Raw genomic sequence first — 17,697 nt, 5'->3', positions numbered from 1 at the left:
TGTAGTGATTGGCACTAACTGTCAACCAGCGTTGTATAATCATGTTACGCATGCTCCTTACCTCGACCCTATATTTGTAATCCCCCTTCACACAGTGCTCCGAAGCTTGGAGCTTGTGAAGTGACTTGAATAAATAAATAAATAAATAAATAAATAAATAAATAAATAAATAAATAAATAAATAAATAAATAAATAAATAAATAAATTGTGAGAGCTTGGTGTTTGGAAACAAATCACTTGCCCCATACTTCACGTAAAGCTTGGATGAAGATTCACGTTCTGCAAAAACATGGAAGCTACAGTGATGCAGCAGGATCTTTCCGGGCGCGCTTGGCTTTGCTTTTTCCTCAAATAATCTATGTGGTTCCCTAAGCTACATATGTAATTTTAGAGCGAAAGCTCTATTTCACGACCAAAACTGCAAATGCCGATTCACTGTTAAAGCCTCTCCCTTGAGTTAATAAATAAAATAATAAATATTGACGCAGCCGGGATTCGAACTCATGGCAGCGCGAAAAGGTCAGCTTCCCAGGCCACAGCTCTAGAGCACAGCGCTGTCGCCGCAGCCGCTAACGCCTCATGCAAACTGCAACACTTTCTAGAGCTGCGCATTGCACGTCATCATCTTCATCAACTTCATTCTGCTGCGCGAGCAGATCACATCATCTTAACCTCGATCAAAGTCCGATATCATAGCCAGATGTGCCGACGCTCAGAAAAGCAAAACAATCAGTCAATCAGCCTAAACACACGCTTCCGCACGTCCACTCGCTTTAACTACGTTAAAACCCGGTCTTTTTTTATACCTCTTGTTACAAGTCACAACCTCTACATAGGTGAAAAATTTGCTAAGAAGTCCCAAAAGGAAGCTGTTTTTGCAGGGATGCCTCAATTCAAACCGCAAACCGCAGGGCTATGCATTCGTACTTCAAAGTTTACGCGGCTCTGTTTAACTGCTCACCGTTTTGACACATTGTTCTTGGCCGTTGTCACAACAAGCCCAACTTGGCGCAGCTACAGGTTTGAGAACTTCGTGCAAGTGAGTGCGATCTCTGCTGCGACATGGGTTTTGGCACGCTTGGTTAAATGCAATGGAAAGAAAATATCACATTAACGCTGCCTTCTCGGAAGTCACGCTAATTGGCATGTTTACTGATGCACTTGGCTTATTTTACGTACCACCAATGACTGAAATATTTCAAGATTTCAGTAGATTTTTTAGAAAAAATCTAAGAATGCGCTGCAATTCCCATTAGTATCTGAAAAACTTAAGCATTTCAATGGAGGAAATGCGTACGTTTACTAGAAATGTATGATTTGCATAATAAGACTCAGCTCCGTCCAAAAAATTGGCTGTGGATTAGCTCTGGTTAACCCTAGCTGAATTGCGAATGCTTCGTCTGCTCGCCACGTCGTCTGCGCAGCGTCTCATTCCGCCGCTCTAGAGAGCTCAAACCGGTCTCTACCGCAGTTGAAGAGCAACTCCGGGACGCGGCACGATTTCTTCTAGCTGCATCTTCGTTACGATGCTTCTCGAGTCGTACGGTGGGTTCTTCTGGCGTCTCTTGTGCGCGTTGTCTCTTCCTCGCATCCTTCTTTCGTTGTTGAGTCTCTTTCGCGCTCTCAAACGACTACAATATACTGAGGTGAAGTGCATATACACCACCCGCGAGGCGACACCTCTCTCTCTACCCCTACGGAGCACATCTGGTGGAGCGAGCGGCGATGGCAGCGGCGTCGACGGCAGCGCCATCTGTTGGAGCGCGGCTGCGGTGTTGCTAGGCAACGGCGGCTCATGGTCGTTCGTCGGCCACGGCATACGGCATGCGGCTGATGTGCGCGATTAGCCGAAATGGCTCTATGGCTGGCCTATTAAAGCTTTCGCTTTAAAATCAAGTATCAGCAGCAACCTACGAATGGTGCACTAAACATGAATATTCACCTATTAAAGATCTCAGAGACGCCACATTTCAGAGCTGAGAACCCCAGGAAGTGTTACTCCTTTTTTTTTTTTACTGGGAACGTACGATTGAAAAACCAGCGAACAGCTTGAGATGCAGAGCTTTTCGTAACCGTGCGCATTCCAATTCAGTTCTGGGAAATCTTCTAAGATCCCTTGTTATGTAACCATGACTTCGCATAGACCGAGATACCTAAACATAAAGATTTCGCATAGCCCGACACAGCAGCTATACACAAAGCTGTACTTCATCCTAATCAGAATGTGTCCTCTACGCGAATTTCCATGAGCCACGAGACTTATTGTTTCATTTTGCGGTTTATTCAACGCCGCCATCCCGTAGTTTTATTATACTTTCTTCGGCCACATATAGCGAGTTATTAGAGGTGAGCCCGATAAGGTACTACCTGTCTGTGCCTAAACATTTGAGGCCAGGTGTGGGCGTTCACAACTTATTCGGTACCTTTGACGAATACGCATACTATTTGTCGGCGATGTTCTTTCTCATCCTGAAATGAAGCGCGGCCTAGTGCCATGGCAGTTGTCGTCAGCAATACTTCCTTGTGGAAGTGCAGCTGTTTCCCCCGCTGCACTCCATTCTTTGAAAGGCACGAGTTTTCACGAAGAAACCGTTTCATTCGCAAGCCATCATCTTCCGTTCTGCAATCCCAATTGCTGTATATTACTGTGACATGGTTCTGCTAAGTTCCTGAAGAGAGCGCGTCTTTGCTTTAATCCCGTCCGCTTTTTAATCAGTCTCTCAAGTCGCCTCCACTCCATGATGTCGGACCTCTTAGACTAATATGCCGGACCTCTTTGAAGCAAGACACGACTTAGGGGACAAGATGATTAAACTCTTCACTTTAAAAGGCGCAGCATAAGCGAGGAATAAAAGCCGCGAAATCTCTTTAAAGCAGGGAGAACTACAAGAAGCGACTATGTGGGCGTGGTCAGCGTCGTTTATAAGGACAGAAGAGAGGGAGGACACACTTCGCGTCATGACGTTTGCCTTGGCTGCTGCTCCCACTACATTGGAGCGAAGAACGGAATGAGGCTACACATAAGTTACAATGAACCAACTGGGCCAAAAAGCAGTCATTCTCAAACTGACAAAGGCTGGGGTTGTGCCGCGTGTATAATGGCTTTTCATCCAGGGAACACTTCCTGAACGGCGCGTAATTGGGCAGTGCGTGCAAAGTGCTTCAGTATCATGGTACCTGACAGGTTCCTGCGGCATCTGACTGCAATTCAGGCTTCAGGCAAAATATCGATGGCTAGATGCGAGAGAAACATGTGGTGCGTTGCTTGACCTCCCTGTACATGCTTGTCCTCTCCTCCATGTGACCGTCAATCTACATCCCTTTTGCTCCTACAACGAGTGGTGTTGCTAACGCCACCGTGTGCTTATTAACTGCCACAACAAGGAAAAAATAAGGGGCTATCCAAAGTTCCTCTGTATATGGTTTACAACGTACTAGATTCTCCTGGCCTTTTGAGGCATTGTTTTTGGAGCACAAGAGATTTTTTTTTCAGAATTTATTCTCTATTTGCAGGCCTGATATAACCAACTTTGAGTTCGAGGTGCACTTTGGGAAGAACTACATCTGTAAGCTTTTTTTTTCTTAGAACCTAGCCTTACTTTCCTGTTTCTATTGTTTTTTTGGTAACTCATGTTGTTTCTTGCAGTTGTTCCACTGGTCTATGCTGCACCAATTATAGTCTATCCTAAATTCAGGTGAGAATCAAAACACGAAAGGTGACTTGTAGTATAGTTTAAAAAACAGGAAATCCACTATAGAGAACTTTCATTACAAAATGAGCCCATGTCCCTTACTAAGGCACTTATTTGGCCTTCAGCGGCAGCGAATGCCTAACAATAATGATATATGTTCGTGGTTCAAGGCTAGCCTTCGGCTACCTAAACGCTACAAAGTTTGCTTGTTTGCTCAAGGTACCGCAGGGTCAAACACCCATTTTTATACCGTCCTCCCATTGGATTCTAGCACTGCACCTCCCGAATAAGAGGCGGATGCTCCAACAACTATTTCACCGCTGCAGTATTGATATGTAAGCAGTGAGAGACAATAATTACGAATACGTTATGCATTATCATATGGTCTCGACTTTTCTTTCACTGCTTGAAACATATCGCGAAGTGAGTGTAAACAGAAAAAAGAACAGTGTAGTACAGGAGTGTTCACTGGCTGTTGTCGCTGCAATACGATGGAGTTGCCACTAAAAAAAAACACGATAGAAGTTAATCCTAGCGAGACCCCTAAAAAAACTACCACTGAATGAATGTGCCACCAGACATAGGCATAACTTTCAGATGTTGCATTAACGGAAGAGATTGATAATTCATCCTGACAGGACCAGAAAGCTGTGAACATGCGTCATAGGGAGATAGCAGCTTATTTCTATCCGGAATAAAATATCCAATAGCACCGCAGGGACCACTTAGAGTTTTTATAGAGTTTCTGCTTGAATATCCTCAGTGAAAAGTATCTTCCGAATGCATGATTCGCTCAATTATAATTGTTTTTGCGAATTGAAATTATCGCTCGGCATAATGTCCCCTGACGTCTTGGCAGCGATACGGAGTATTTGTATGACATTTCAGGGAGACCTACGTTACCATGTCGCTTGGAGACTTTCTGAAAGCGTTCTTCAGAGCTTTGTTTTATGAAGGTAAGTTTTCGCGTGCGCTTCCCATGATGAGAACGTCGAATTGGCGCACATGAAGGCAAGCAAAAACGTTGGTGGGGTTTAACGTAGTCCACGTAGTAACGCAGGTAACGTAGCTAAACCTGCGTAGACGTGTGGAAGCATGTCTTCATTCGTCATTTCGAACATTTAATGTCAACCTTACAGGAATGATGCCATAGCTTTAGTGGATTAATTTCCATGCATACACAATTAGCATCTTCTACTTAACGTTAAAAGATCGCTTATAGTCATCATACAACTCCTGTAAAAGTGGTGCAGCGGTTAAGCTTTGCGCCACTGCTCTGCGATGGAAGGTGCTGCCGCCGGTGGGACCTGTTGCGACCCAGGTAGCTTTTCAGCAATCTCTCGCGACCAAACACTATTTAACTCTTACTTGCCAAGGTGGTCAGTTTGCTCACAATCCGATGGGCACGTTGTGATGACGCGACAACGTGACCAAGACACAAGGCAAAACACAATATTCTTACTCGGGGTTAATACGTATGGAGCAGTGCTGGCACTCCAAAAGTGCCTTTCCTTGCTTTTATTGCTTTCTTTCTCGTACACACCTCCGTTCAAATAAGCACCGACATATTCTTTATTTAAAATGGAATTCTGAACTGGCGCTAAGTAAATCTGAACAGTGCTGAAATACTTCTCTACAGACGCACTTCTTTGCGAGATGCGCAAAAATTTTTTGTCTCCCGATGCACCATTTCGAAAAAAAGCGGTCGCAACGAAAAACTTTATTCATATTTTCGAATCCCTGGTACAGAAAAAAGCTGGTAGTCAGAGCTTCGCGCCAGCGCATTTCTATGCTTTAAGACTGAATGCGACCAAAAGCCCCCCGAGGAACTAAATTACCTAAAACTGCAAAGACTGTAGCTAACAGCCCAGTGCGTTATGTGGTATCTTTTCCCCGTGCCACTGATATACGACTCTGGTGACAGCAAAGAGCTGCAGGCATGATGATAGTGTCTTCATGTGGTCATCCATGCCAACAGCTGGGCATACGTGAAGATCTTACACAGCGCAAGCGACACCTGCAGTTTTCAGGGCGGGCGAAGTTACAGGAAGAAGATCGCGGCCGCTCCATTCGAAAGATGGAAAGAGAGAATAGCTGAAATTTAATATGTGCAAGATGCACTGCTCAATTTTGAAGTCATGGGTACCTTCTACGCAGCACGCAAGAGTTAAAATGTTCAATTTACTGTAATCACGCACAACAGTGTGAATGCGCAAGCTGCTCTGCAGTTGCGCATAATTTTTTTAGGTGCGAGCGCTTAGCACAAGTGTGTGCAAAGAACGCACGGAATAAAACAGCATAGTAAACTATCTGAAACAGCCGCCGCGGTGGCTGAGTGGTTACGGCACTCGGCTGCCGGCCCGAAAGACGCGGGTTCGATCCCAGCTGCGGCGGTCGAATTTCGATGGAGGTGAAATTCTAGAGGCCCGTGTACTGTGCTATGTTAGTGCACGTTAAAGAACCCCAGGTGGTCGCAATTTCCGGAGCCCTTCTCTACGGCGTCTCTCATAGCCTGAGTCGCTTTGGGACGTTAAAACCCATAAACCAAACCAAACTATCTCGAACAGGACGTCTTCACCAGGATGAAATTCCCGGCTGCAGCTTAATTATTTTTAAAAATGTTTTTGCCAGACCTAGCTCAACGCCAGAGGCTAGCACAGCTCCGACGTTCGCTTTTTCCTGCACGATTCTATGCTTTTCTCACTCGTAATGCAACTAACACCATGAGCTGTGAGTTTTACTGAGAATTGAAGAGTTTCGTCATTCTAACTACAGCGGTAAATATTTTCTAAGGCACTTCGCAAAGAAATTAGATACCAACTATGCAAATGAAGACGTGGGAGCAAAACGAAACAGAGGAAAACGAAAATCGTAACAACAAACCCACGAGCGTTGTCCGTCTTTTAATCACAAACACATGCCCAGGCCTGCTAAGTGACGACTGTTTGTTCACACCGCCTTTGTTTCTATGAAAACATACATTCCATCAGGTCCGAAGGAGCTGGGAATACCACGAACCATACGAATGTCTCCATTTTCTCAGTCGGCCCCGTTTTGGAAATTCGCATAAAAATTTCGCAGCCGTGTAGCTGACACCTGGGCCGTTACGATGTCTTGTTTCACTCCGGTTAGTGCTACCAATGAAAACGAAGAGCTAAAGCGCTGGCTCTACAACAGTGGACGAAGTAGTGGACGTAGTAGTGACTGCGCAGTGGGGCAGCGTGGAGAAACTGAAGCTGGCTTGTGTCGATAGTATGCCAGCTCCTTACCGCAGAAAGACCACTCTTACTGTAAACAAAGCTCTTGTAAGGTAAAAAAGATCGAGAACTAAAATATACGTATGGCCGCCGCAGGCCAGTCTCCCGCATACAAGCGTGATGACAAAATAGCCGAAAAGCCATCACGGATCTCTGAGGCTGACAAACGAGCATGAAAGTTGCGCGTTTTATTAGGTTTTCGTTTTGAAGCCCACTGTGCTCTTTTGAACCCGATAGCGTTAACGCTTCGGCTCGGCAGAAAATCTGCTGTCGTCACCTGCGAAAATTACCCTTAGAAGAAACCGAGCTGGGCCACCTGGGTCTTGTGAACTTGTGACGCCATCGCAACCTGCCCACCTGATAGCAAGGAAAGTGATCACAGTTCCATGTGGCCGTTAATGCGCTCGTGTTGTTCCCCCTCTCTAGCTTAGTTATGTTTTTTTCGTGATCCCTAAGTATGTTATATAATCATAGGTGGCGAGAGGTCTCTCGGGAAGAGTAACTTCGGTCCCACAAGCCCCACTCGTGGCAGCACCTGACATCACAGGGCAGTGGCACATCCATTAAACGCTGCACCACTGCACCCGGAATTCTATGAGGACTGCCAGGGATATATAAATGCAAAGTCTAGAGTTAAAAATTCCGCATGTATGCGCCTTAAATCCCTACCGCTGTCGCGTCATACCCTTAAAGCATTGCTTAATTGCCCTCTTCCAGTTTTTATGACACGAGGGAAATTTAAAAAGACGACCTGAGTATTGTAAGACAAAGAAAACGTATACTTGACGGCGCAACAGGCGGCCAGCTGAGTTTTGTATGTTTTTTGTGCTTCGTAGCTGTGTGCTTTAAAGCGCCTGCGTGGTTTCGTTTTTGACGCACCTCGATTTACACGTGCGGAGCAGCAGAGGAACTCCCCTTCAAGAACTCCCCTTCAGCAGAGGAAGTGTCTCTCTCAGTGTTCCTCGGGCAAAATTCGTGCTGCGACATCTGACCCGCAACGAGGAAAGCACTTGTGGCTAGCTGCTGTTTCACGAGCCCCCATGTTAGCAATCGCACCGTTTGGCATGTTCGCTTCGTTAACGCACCAGGACGCTGGGCCGTCTAACGAGAGCTACGAGGCCTAATATTGCGGAATTTAAATACGTCCGATCGTACCAGCCTCTACTCACCAGTCGTGATGGTAGCTCGGCGGTGACAGCTGCCGCACCAGTTGCCAATTGGCTGGCTGTCGACGCTGCCGACTCCTCGGCGCTCGGGCTGCCCTGCATGATCCGCCACCTCAGCCCTATAAAATCATCGCGCGCTATGTGATGTTAAGGCCGCTGAGGTACAGAGAGCAGTTTTTCCGAGAACGTCACTGTCGGAATAGACAACGGGTTATATCGTCACGCTGGTACAAGCGTAAACGAAGCGAGTGACGACGGCTGATAGAGGCCGTCGACATCCGGCCGGCGGTAGTTTTCATTTGGGCTGCTGCTAGGGTGCACCGCTCACCGCCAGTAATCACGGGGTCCAAGTTTACGTCACTTGGAGGCTATTTCGTCATCAGAAAGTCCCGTATTGGAATGAGAGCGGCGGAAAAAGTTTCCCGACTTCGAACCCAAATCTCTTATCAATAAATATATCTTTCGCTACTGGACATTACACAACAAAGCAGCGAAATGTCCCACTATCGGAATTCGCTAACAAAAAATTATATACTTCTGCTCAATGTCCCGTTAATCGAAAGCTGTTTCACGCCAACCCCGCTTCGCGGCGCAAGCACTGCGTACGAACATTAAGCCTTCACGGCACAACTTCGATCCAAGGGCTGCCGTTGTTGTTTCTATTGAACTGTTTTGCGTACGGCCGGCAGCACGATGGACGGCGTACTTATAGATAACTGCTATTTCCGCGGCGTGTGCTTGAATAATTGCTCGACTGGGTGTCGACCTGCAGCGTGAAAACTGGCGACACAAAGCAGAGGACTTGTGGTTTAAGAAGAACTATATATTCGTGAGCTATGAGGAACAAAGAAAGTATAAAATATTTTTGACCTGTATGACACAGGAACTGCCGTCGATACCGATAAATCTACGATACACTATGCCAGATAATCTTGCGCGTCAAGTGTTCAGCAAACACAGAAATAATTCAGGCCTAAGTAATGCAGACAGAGGAAATTTGGATTGTTTAATGAAGCGAGCCATTAGTTTAAACACTCATGAAATAAAATTCCTCAGAGCAGCCTTGTGATAATTAAGAAAAACAAAACCCACCTCAGGAAGCAACATTTAGTCTGGACAGATAACAGAACGGGAAATAATTGCGTCTCATATTGTTGAAGCCCCCGAGTGACAATCGTAAAGCCGTCTTCTTGGGAACTTCAAAATGGCAGCGAAGAAACGCATATTCGCGCTTTCTCATTCTGTGCTTGTGCCCCACAAAGGTTCAGCGCAGTTTGGTGTACTACTCTCAGACTAAACACCAGTAGCACTAACTCATAGAAAAATTTTATGCCGGAAGAAAGTTCATTCCTTTAGAAAGGGTCCGTGGACCTCACTTAGTTATTATAGTATATAGCGGTTGTGGGGCACCGTTGATGAAATACAATTGCTTATTCTAAAAACAAGGATCGGAGTATTATGCGCGAGAAAGCTCTTGCGTTCATTCGTATCTCGCGCTACCTTTTGACGAGCGACCGTAGGCTCTTGCAGATATATCAGACACACCATTCTGTTGCTCTACGGGTAAGTTTAATTACAAAGATACGGTACAGAATTTTTGCGACAGGTAACCCGGAGACATTTTAGTGTGCAAATTTAGTAAGCGCGTGTCAGCGTGTTATATCCATAATACATTTCGTTGTTCTTGAAGAGCAGTAAACGTGGGCCCTCAGAGCTTTTTTCTACCGGTTTTGTTGAAAAGCTATGCATGTGCGGACTTCAGCCTACTGAGTCTGTACGGTGGCTTCAATTGCAGAGTCTGTGGCGGCCGGGCAGATTACACGAGGGCAAACCATGCAGTCTCATGTCCTGTCATTCGCCCAGGATATATGGAATGAATTTGCGACTTTTGCAACAGTCAATCGAACGTCAGGATTAAGCATTGATGCAGTAAGTACCCACACGACCACGCTGAAAGGTCAGAGCAAGCTCGCCTTTTCTTCGGCCTGTCGTACTTCAGCCCTTCAAATGTATAAGATAAGGCGAAGTTTAGTGATCGACACTGTTCTAGCGTATCCCGACCTACTGTCTCCGGCATCAGTATCTATCATATAGTAAGAGCCCAAGTGGATTGATTGTATTCCTTGTAGTCGCGCTCATGCAGCATCTGTGAAGCGATAACTTTTGAATGGCATGACAACGAGAGTTCACCTTCAGGAGGATAAAAGCTCAAGCGACGTTAAATGATACACACAGCATGCCATAGATGTAAATCATTTGGTTTTTATACTTAATTTTGACAAAGGCTATACATATTTGACTTTCCGACGTAGCTTCCCAGCCACTGCTGGTTTAGAACCGAGCATGGGTTTTGTCACAGCGTATGGTACAGTCTGGTACGTGAGTTTGGACGTAGCAGAGCTACGCTCGTAGGCTTTGATAGTAGCCACAGTGGGTGCCACAAAATTAATGTCAGCCACCTGGGGCACTTTGGGGTGCACTGACAGCTCGGAGTGCGCGGATTTTTTCGCGTTTCGCTTACAACGAAATGCGGCAGCCATAGGTCGGCTTCCACTCCGCGACACTGGGTTGAGCAGCCGACCAGCATAGGCACTAAACCACAACTCGAACTCTTGTCATTGTGTACGCAGCTGGTTGTTCCAATTCGCGTGTGCCACATGGCAAGTCGCCATCTTCTGCGAATAGAAGTATTAATTTGGCGAGATAAAAGTTGGCCGGGGATAATCGACAGAGCAAAGTTTGCATTGTACTCCGGTAGCGTACAGGCAGTAACAGATGGCGACCGCTCACAGGTTATGTGAACCCAAATGGCCGCGTCGCTCCCAAAAACGGCACGAGAAAGATAGCTCTCGCCACTCTTCAACGCGGCGTTATTATTAAGGCACCCAAGAAAAATGGCATTAGTTCACGCCGGCTTATAATGGGAAACTTTTGTTATATAGTTTAGGCATGTTATGTTTGTTTGTTTGAAACAAGTATACCTGCGTTCTAAGGCTGCGAAAGAACTGTCGCAAAAAAAGTAATCCTGTCTTTTTTGTTCGCATAGGACCACCTCTGGCTTCTAGGAGAACTGCTTGTTGCCAAATACGTCTTCCGACTTCTCGACCCGGTAAGAATCCTCCTCGATTTGTGTGCCATTATGATCTCACGCAGGTTTATCTATGAGGATAATGGGCGTGTACGCGAAGCATGACTGTTGTCTTTGCGCGTGTTCAGTTGCTTTAGATATAGTTTACTAAATTCTTTTCATGTCAAAAACAGCTCAAAGTTCAGTGAAGTGATCTGGATACGAAGACGAAGGTTGCTACCTTTGTGCTCAGCCATTACTTTCCAGCTTTTTTTCATAGATACAACATGCTAAGTAATCACGTAATCTTTATGGTTCATCTAGCACGTTTTTTCCAAGATGGCAGCGTACACTTTAACGCACGAAAAGAAACACATTTGAGTCATCGTCGTTCTCGCCGCAGACGACAGCGACCGGGAACTTTTCACCTAGCTGAAAGTGGCCTGGACCTTCATTTGCAAGGTCCGGAAAGAACTCATGGCCTCAGACTGCGACGTTGCTGCATCTGTGGCGGAGAGTAAAAGACACAGTTAGTGCTCAGGTGTAGGCATAATGCTTGATTATCTCCAACAGCTTCAGGTCAGCATGAGTGATGACCCAGGAAAATCGTGGTGCGCCATTGCAATGGAGCTCCAGGTCGTAATGGGAACTATCAGGTTTGCGGTGCACGAGAACTAGTGCGATTCCTAAATCATGAGGAGGGGCCAAATTCATGCCAGGTAAATCTCAGAAGAATCTTCTGCTCCGGTCCAAAGGTTCCTGAGAATGCTGAAGAACTCGGGGGGAGAGCCTGGAATGCTCGGAGTCTTTTTTAGAGGCCAACCAAAACTCTGCTCGCCGTTACCTCAGGTGGCTTGTCGCAAGCCCTGAAGAAGTGCCTGCAGTGATGCAAATACAATTTTCGCCATCATGGTGGTGTTAGCCGTCGTTACCAATGGCGGTGACGCCATGCCACTAGGCATCTTTGAAGAAGGCTTCCGCGTTAATGCGGCTGCTTGACTGAAGGCGTTTGACACACTTAAAGGACCAAGCAGGAAGGATGCGCCGAAAGAAAGGCCCCATGTATTTCAAATAGATTCGGCTCCCACCCACACAAATAGTTATCCCTGAGTTGTAACCACTTAGCTATCCAGACATAAATTCATTGGATTACTGTATCTGGAGCATTGTTGCTAGAGGTGAGAAGATAACGGACGCTGCTCTACCAATACACACATGGTGAATAAATGGGTTTCAAAAAAAAGGCAAGAAAGCTTTATACAGGACTAAGGCACCTCTCATGGTGCCACGCCTGCGATTGCGTTCTTGAATAAACTGATCAAAAATTCTATTGCCGGGTCTCAAAAGCACACGGGTGCACTACTGCACCCCCTTCCTGCCACCTCGCACCCCCTCCCCCCACAGCGTGCTTCAAAAGACAATATTAGTAACTTTTTAACATCTGTTTACTTAAAAAGGCGTTTTCTTTGCTGCACAAATATTGCCATCGGTGGTGGACATTAGCGACTGAGTTCGGACGTGCTAACTAGCCACTAGCAAATAATGCATTTTTATAAGTTCTAGAAGTTCCGCCCATTTCACACGTCGAACCAAACCGCACGATCTGAGGACCCCAGACAGCCGTGCCTACAGACGCGCGTCACCCCACGACGTACATCAGCCGCTCTTTTTCGTAGCGCACACCCCAGCGACGTCCAGTGCTGCCCTGAACCGGCGCAAGTGGCACGTGTGTCACGCTGGCCATGTTATGCACCTTGTTGAGTGTTGTGCTTGCTGGGAAGCAACGACGGCCGGAGATATGACGGACTCCATAGACGATGTCGATATAAATTCCGGCCTTAAGAAATCAAGAAAGAGGAAACTTAAGGATTTTTCTCTCGCGTTTCAAAAAAGTTTTGCATCGCCTGCTTGGTTAGGCCAAACGTATTTCACCCAAGACAGGACCATCGCACATGAATTTGCACGACGCCCACATAGCAGCCTGATAGTGTGTATACCAAAGAAATGGTAGAAATTCAAATAATTACACATTCCAACAATCATGTCAGTCATGTCAAAATAGGACGATAGAACGTTCCACTTTATGAAGTCGAGGAAACTTGTTAGCAAGAAAAGTAAGAAGGTTTATCTATGTCCTGAGTCGCATGACTTCCTAGGCTGAATTACACGAGCAAAATACATAAGCGGCAGTTTTCTAAAAGGAGAAGTTTATGAGCAAGCTGAAAAAGTGCCAGCGTCAAAGGTGACGGGCTGCACGCATTTTGTGTACCCCCCTTAAGACTGCGCTGCGTTCTAGCAACGTTCCAGTTAGTCATGTACACGTTGCTCCAATATGAAAGGGAATGCGTTATGAGCATTCAGCCAATGATTGCTGCATAAACACAACTGACAAGCAAACTTTTTTATAATTTCAAAGCAGTCGTGCCACGGCAGAATAGTAGCCAAAACACTCTCTTAATATCAGTGCATATAGGACACTAGGATTAGTTCTTGCAGGTAAACTCACTGATATTTTTTTTTGGAGTTGCCTCACTGTACTCACTGCTCTTAAGTTGGGACTTTGTTTTGCTTAGGCCAACGCTGTACTATTTTTTCTACACTCTACGGAACGTCTACGGCTACTCAGAAAAAACTACAGAATCCGCTTGGTCCGCTGGCGTCTCCCTTCAACCACTACAATGCCATTTTGGTTGCACAGAATTAATTTTTCTCTGACACACCATCAGTGCTGGCCTGAAGTACGACCCGACCTCAAGAACAGGGCTACCTTATGGTGCTTTTAAAGGAATAAACTTGCGCAAAGGGATTAGTAGTTATGAAACAACTCGCCCAGACAGAAGTGCTTACTGATCTTATGGTGCCTTCAGCTTCCAATGAAAAAAAAAAAGGAGCACAGATCTTTTAAGGACTTTGCACGTGCGCCCCTTTCTTCATCAAAACCTTAGCTATTCCCCAGCCTTTTGAGGCACCGAACACAATACAACTTATTTTTATGGAGGAACCAACACCAGACAGCATTTGACAACTGAACATGCCGGCTACGTTGTGAAACTGTCCTTGCGCTTTGGGACGATGACGCCGGAACAGAAATCCACACAGATACGGTAAACATCTGCCTTGACACCGGTCATGTTCGACGCAAGCACAGCATCGACAAAGTAATCGCATGCGCAAACCAAGCGCTTTCGCGGGTTGAGCGGACTTTAGAAAATAAAAGTCATGCTTGGTGTTAGTCAGGGCAGCGACCGATCAAAGGAGTACAGCGGACCAATTTCAGTCGCCACTGATTGCTGTTCGTCGCATTCGTTGGCAGATCTAAAGGACTAGTGTGGGCGGCCAGCAGGTTCGGCAATAAATACCAAGAATTCGGCCCCAACGTTGGTTATAAATAGAGAGGAAAAAACAGGGACTCTGGTACCCTGCCATGGCGACCCTGGCACTGCGGAAGATGAAAGCTTTCATGGAGTAGTCAACTCGCGCAAATTGACTTCAACACCCCCTCTGATGCGCAGTTGCAGCTGCTTAGCGAACAGCCAGAAATCTGGCGTCCAGAGATATCCTGGTAGTTGGCGGTGGATACATTCTACCTTGAAGTACTCCAGAAGTTATTGAAATAAGAGGCGAGTCATAACCATTAACTGAGACTTAACTGCTTCAGTTTGAAAGAAAACATTAATCCAGCCTAATACCTGATCAATATTAAGAGCATTGAGTTTAGGTAGTTTCAAGTCAAGTGAAACAGTGTCAAATGCCTCTGTGAAATCTTAAAGAATACAGACCACAACAAGGTTTGCGTCCAGAGCTCGAAATAAATCATTTTTGCAAGAGAGGAGCTGCGTTCCGCACGAAAAAAATCTTCAAAAACCGTGTTGACAAGAATTGAAAAAGCTGTTAGATTCAAAGAATGTAACAAGGTTAGAGTAAATAATGTGCTCAAGAAGTTTGCAGGGCACGCTCTTTAATAAAATGGGTCTATAATTAGGTGCTGAGACATTGTTACCTGACCTATGTAAAGGAACTACCTTCTCCATCTTCCAGCCATTTGGCATGGAGCAACTCTGGAATGAGTGCAAAAATATATCACTAAGAATCAGAGATGAACTTGTAGCTGCACTTTTAAGAAACTTTGTTGCTATGCCGTCGACACCTGACAAAGCTGAAATTTTCTGCCTTTCAATTAAACATGATACACCAACGGAATCAGTGGTTATTGAATTCATGGGTAGATAGTCATATGTACAAAGATCGGGGTAACATTTCAGAAAAGTAGTCGAGAAACAAGAGACAAAATATTCATTCAACACTTTGCAGTAGCCACTCTCAGGTATTAGTGCGTTGCTATCATCGGCAAGATATAATGAATTCACCTTATTCCGGCTAGCCGCGTTCCAAAATTTCTTAGGATTATCTTTCAGAAGAAAGCGCAGCCTGTTCTGTTAGTTTTTTTTTTTGTTGCCCATGTAACCTTTTTGTATTCAGCATTAGCGGTATATAGCGTAAGCGTGCCAGCGTTCGGCCGTTCATGCTGCATTAGCCCGCTGAAATAGCTTTTTCTTCTCGTTCAGTAGGCGTCACAAGCACGCGCTAAACCAGGGACCATGGAGTTAGATGCAATGCGTTTTCGAGGGATAAATTGATTAATTAAAATTTTCATTTTTCATTCTACAAGGCCCAATTTTTTTCAACACAAAGAGTTTGAAAACTAGAAATGCAGTCAGCGATGGAATTCATTAGGTCAAAGTTTATTATAGATCAGAATTAGAGATTTTGTAGTAAAAATAACTTTTGGCGTTCTGGTAGTGACAACAGAAATTTGAACTTTGAAATAAATGAGGCAATGATCACTTTAGCCAGGCATATATTTTAAACAGGAGACGAGCTCAGGTGTGGTATTCAGGATAAGATCAAGGATGTTAGCAGAAAGCGCTGTCGATCGCGTAGGCTGAAGTACAAGCTGCTTGAAATTGAAATCCAGGCAAAGGAAGATGAAGAAAGAGCACTCATATGAACGATCAGATGCAGGAGCAGAGTCTTGCCAGTTAATTGCTGCAAAATTAAAAACGCCAAAAAGAAACAGTGGACTTGAAGCGTAGCGACAATTAACTCATTTAATACACCATGCTGATCAGGACTAAATGTAATGGACGAAGTGGCTGCGCGACAGCACACGCAAAAAATAAAATCGCGATACCTTAGAGTGACACGTGCACATAAAAGTTGTAACGTTAAAGCAATATCTAAAACACCAGATCTCAGATTATCACGCACGGCGATCAGTCCCCAGTAAGCAAAATAAGGTCACAGCGAAAAGATTTGAAAGCACTGTGACGTTAAAAGATATCATGATCTGCTATATCGCTCAAGAGCCATGTTTGGGTTGAGATAACAGTGCCGGCAGAACACGCGTCCATAACTCAAGACAAATCGTCACGTTTGCTGCGGACACGGCGCACATTGGAAAAAAGAAAGAAAAATACTTTTGTGACCGTACGTGTAGGTAGCTATTGTGGTGAACTACAAGCAGTGCATGATACACTCGGGGTTTTATCCGTGGATTCTGATACAGATTGGTGTCTGTTGGCACTTCAACGGTTGTTCGCAAAACTACTTCACAAACGCGATCGGCTGACGAAGTGTAGACGTAGCGTTTTTCGTCTATGTATGTTCGGTTAGCTTTCATTAAATACTTCTCTCCTGAAGTCTTGCCGAACTCCGCCAGCTTTTCGCGGGACTGGCGTGTGGCGCGAGAAGAGTCTTCACTAATCACTATCTTCGAACATTAGAACTTCGGCCGCAGCGATAAAATTTTGTCTCTTAATTTTGAGGAACCGAATTTCGCAATCACAGGTCGACATTCCTCCGATACAAACGAGTCCAGTCTGTGAACGCGGTGGATACCCTCATAAGGAAAAGATAGGGCTAACGTCTAAGAAAGAATTTTGGGAACGTGTTCTCCAGACTCAGCCCAGGTTTCTGAGCTGGTGTCTGGGACACCGTGAAAGATAAGGTTGTCTCGACAAGAGCGATCCTCGAGATCGTCTACCCTTTAATTGACTGCAGCAGACTGAGTATGAACGGCATCGGATATAGCACTTGTGAGTGCCGGGGAACGTTCACCTTCCATTGACTGTACACGGGACTCAACAGCCGTGAGCCTAGTAGTTACCTCACACACTTTCTCCCCAAGCTCTGTTTGATTTGCCTTGCATCAGCTCAGCGTGGTGGGCATCTGATTTAAAGGAGAGTGCTGCAATAGCTCAAGCACATCAGAATTTTGGTTACCTTCACCTGGATTCGGGCCAGGGTTTGTCTCAGGGTCGCCTGCTATCAATAAAACCTTCGCAACATGCCCGCATTCAAAGATTGTTGAAGGTAACACAAGTGGGCAAGGCAACAGCAGCGTTCAGACGTTGCTGATACGTTTAGCGTATAAGGAAGTACCGTTACCTACCAATACAGCAAGGAAGAAAGGACTTTCAGGCATCCGCATTGCTGCTGCTCTACTCTGCCCATG

At 45.5% G+C, this 17,697-nt stretch overlaps 2 protein-coding genes across 2 annotated transcripts in view; both read left to right on the top strand.

Annotated features, from left to right (window-relative positions):
- Positions 1–672, top strand: part of LOC144123835 (uncharacterized) — a 92,620-nt gene extending 91,948 nt beyond the window's left edge. Inside the window, exon 13 of the mRNA XM_077656574.1 lies at positions 604–672. Coding sequence (XP_077512700.1) covers positions 604–672 — 69 coding nt within the window. The remainder of the gene's footprint in view (positions 1–603) is intronic.
- Positions 673–3,520: 2,848 nt separating this feature from the next.
- LOC144123834 (uncharacterized) overlaps positions 3,521–17,697 on the top strand; it is a 37,080-nt gene continuing 22,903 nt past the window's right edge. Inside the window, exons 1-5 of the mRNA XM_077656573.1 lie at positions 3,521–3,567; positions 3,648–3,696; positions 4,582–4,649; positions 9,912–10,045; positions 11,163–11,225. Coding sequence (XP_077512699.1) covers positions 4,598–4,649; positions 9,912–10,045; positions 11,163–11,225 — 249 coding nt within the window. The 5' untranslated portion in view covers positions 3,521–3,567; positions 3,648–3,696; positions 4,582–4,597. The remainder of the gene's footprint in view (positions 3,568–3,647; positions 3,697–4,581; positions 4,650–9,911; positions 10,046–11,162; positions 11,226–17,697) is intronic.

This window comes from Amblyomma americanum, chromosome 3, assembly GCF_052857255.1.
Source record: "Amblyomma americanum isolate KBUSLIRL-KWMA chromosome 3, ASM5285725v1, whole genome shotgun sequence".
NCBI classification, from domain to species: domain Eukaryota; kingdom Metazoa; phylum Arthropoda; class Arachnida; order Ixodida; family Ixodidae; genus Amblyomma; species Amblyomma americanum.
Note: the sequence above shows the minus strand (reverse complement) of the source record. Positions and strands in the feature narration are given on the sequence as shown.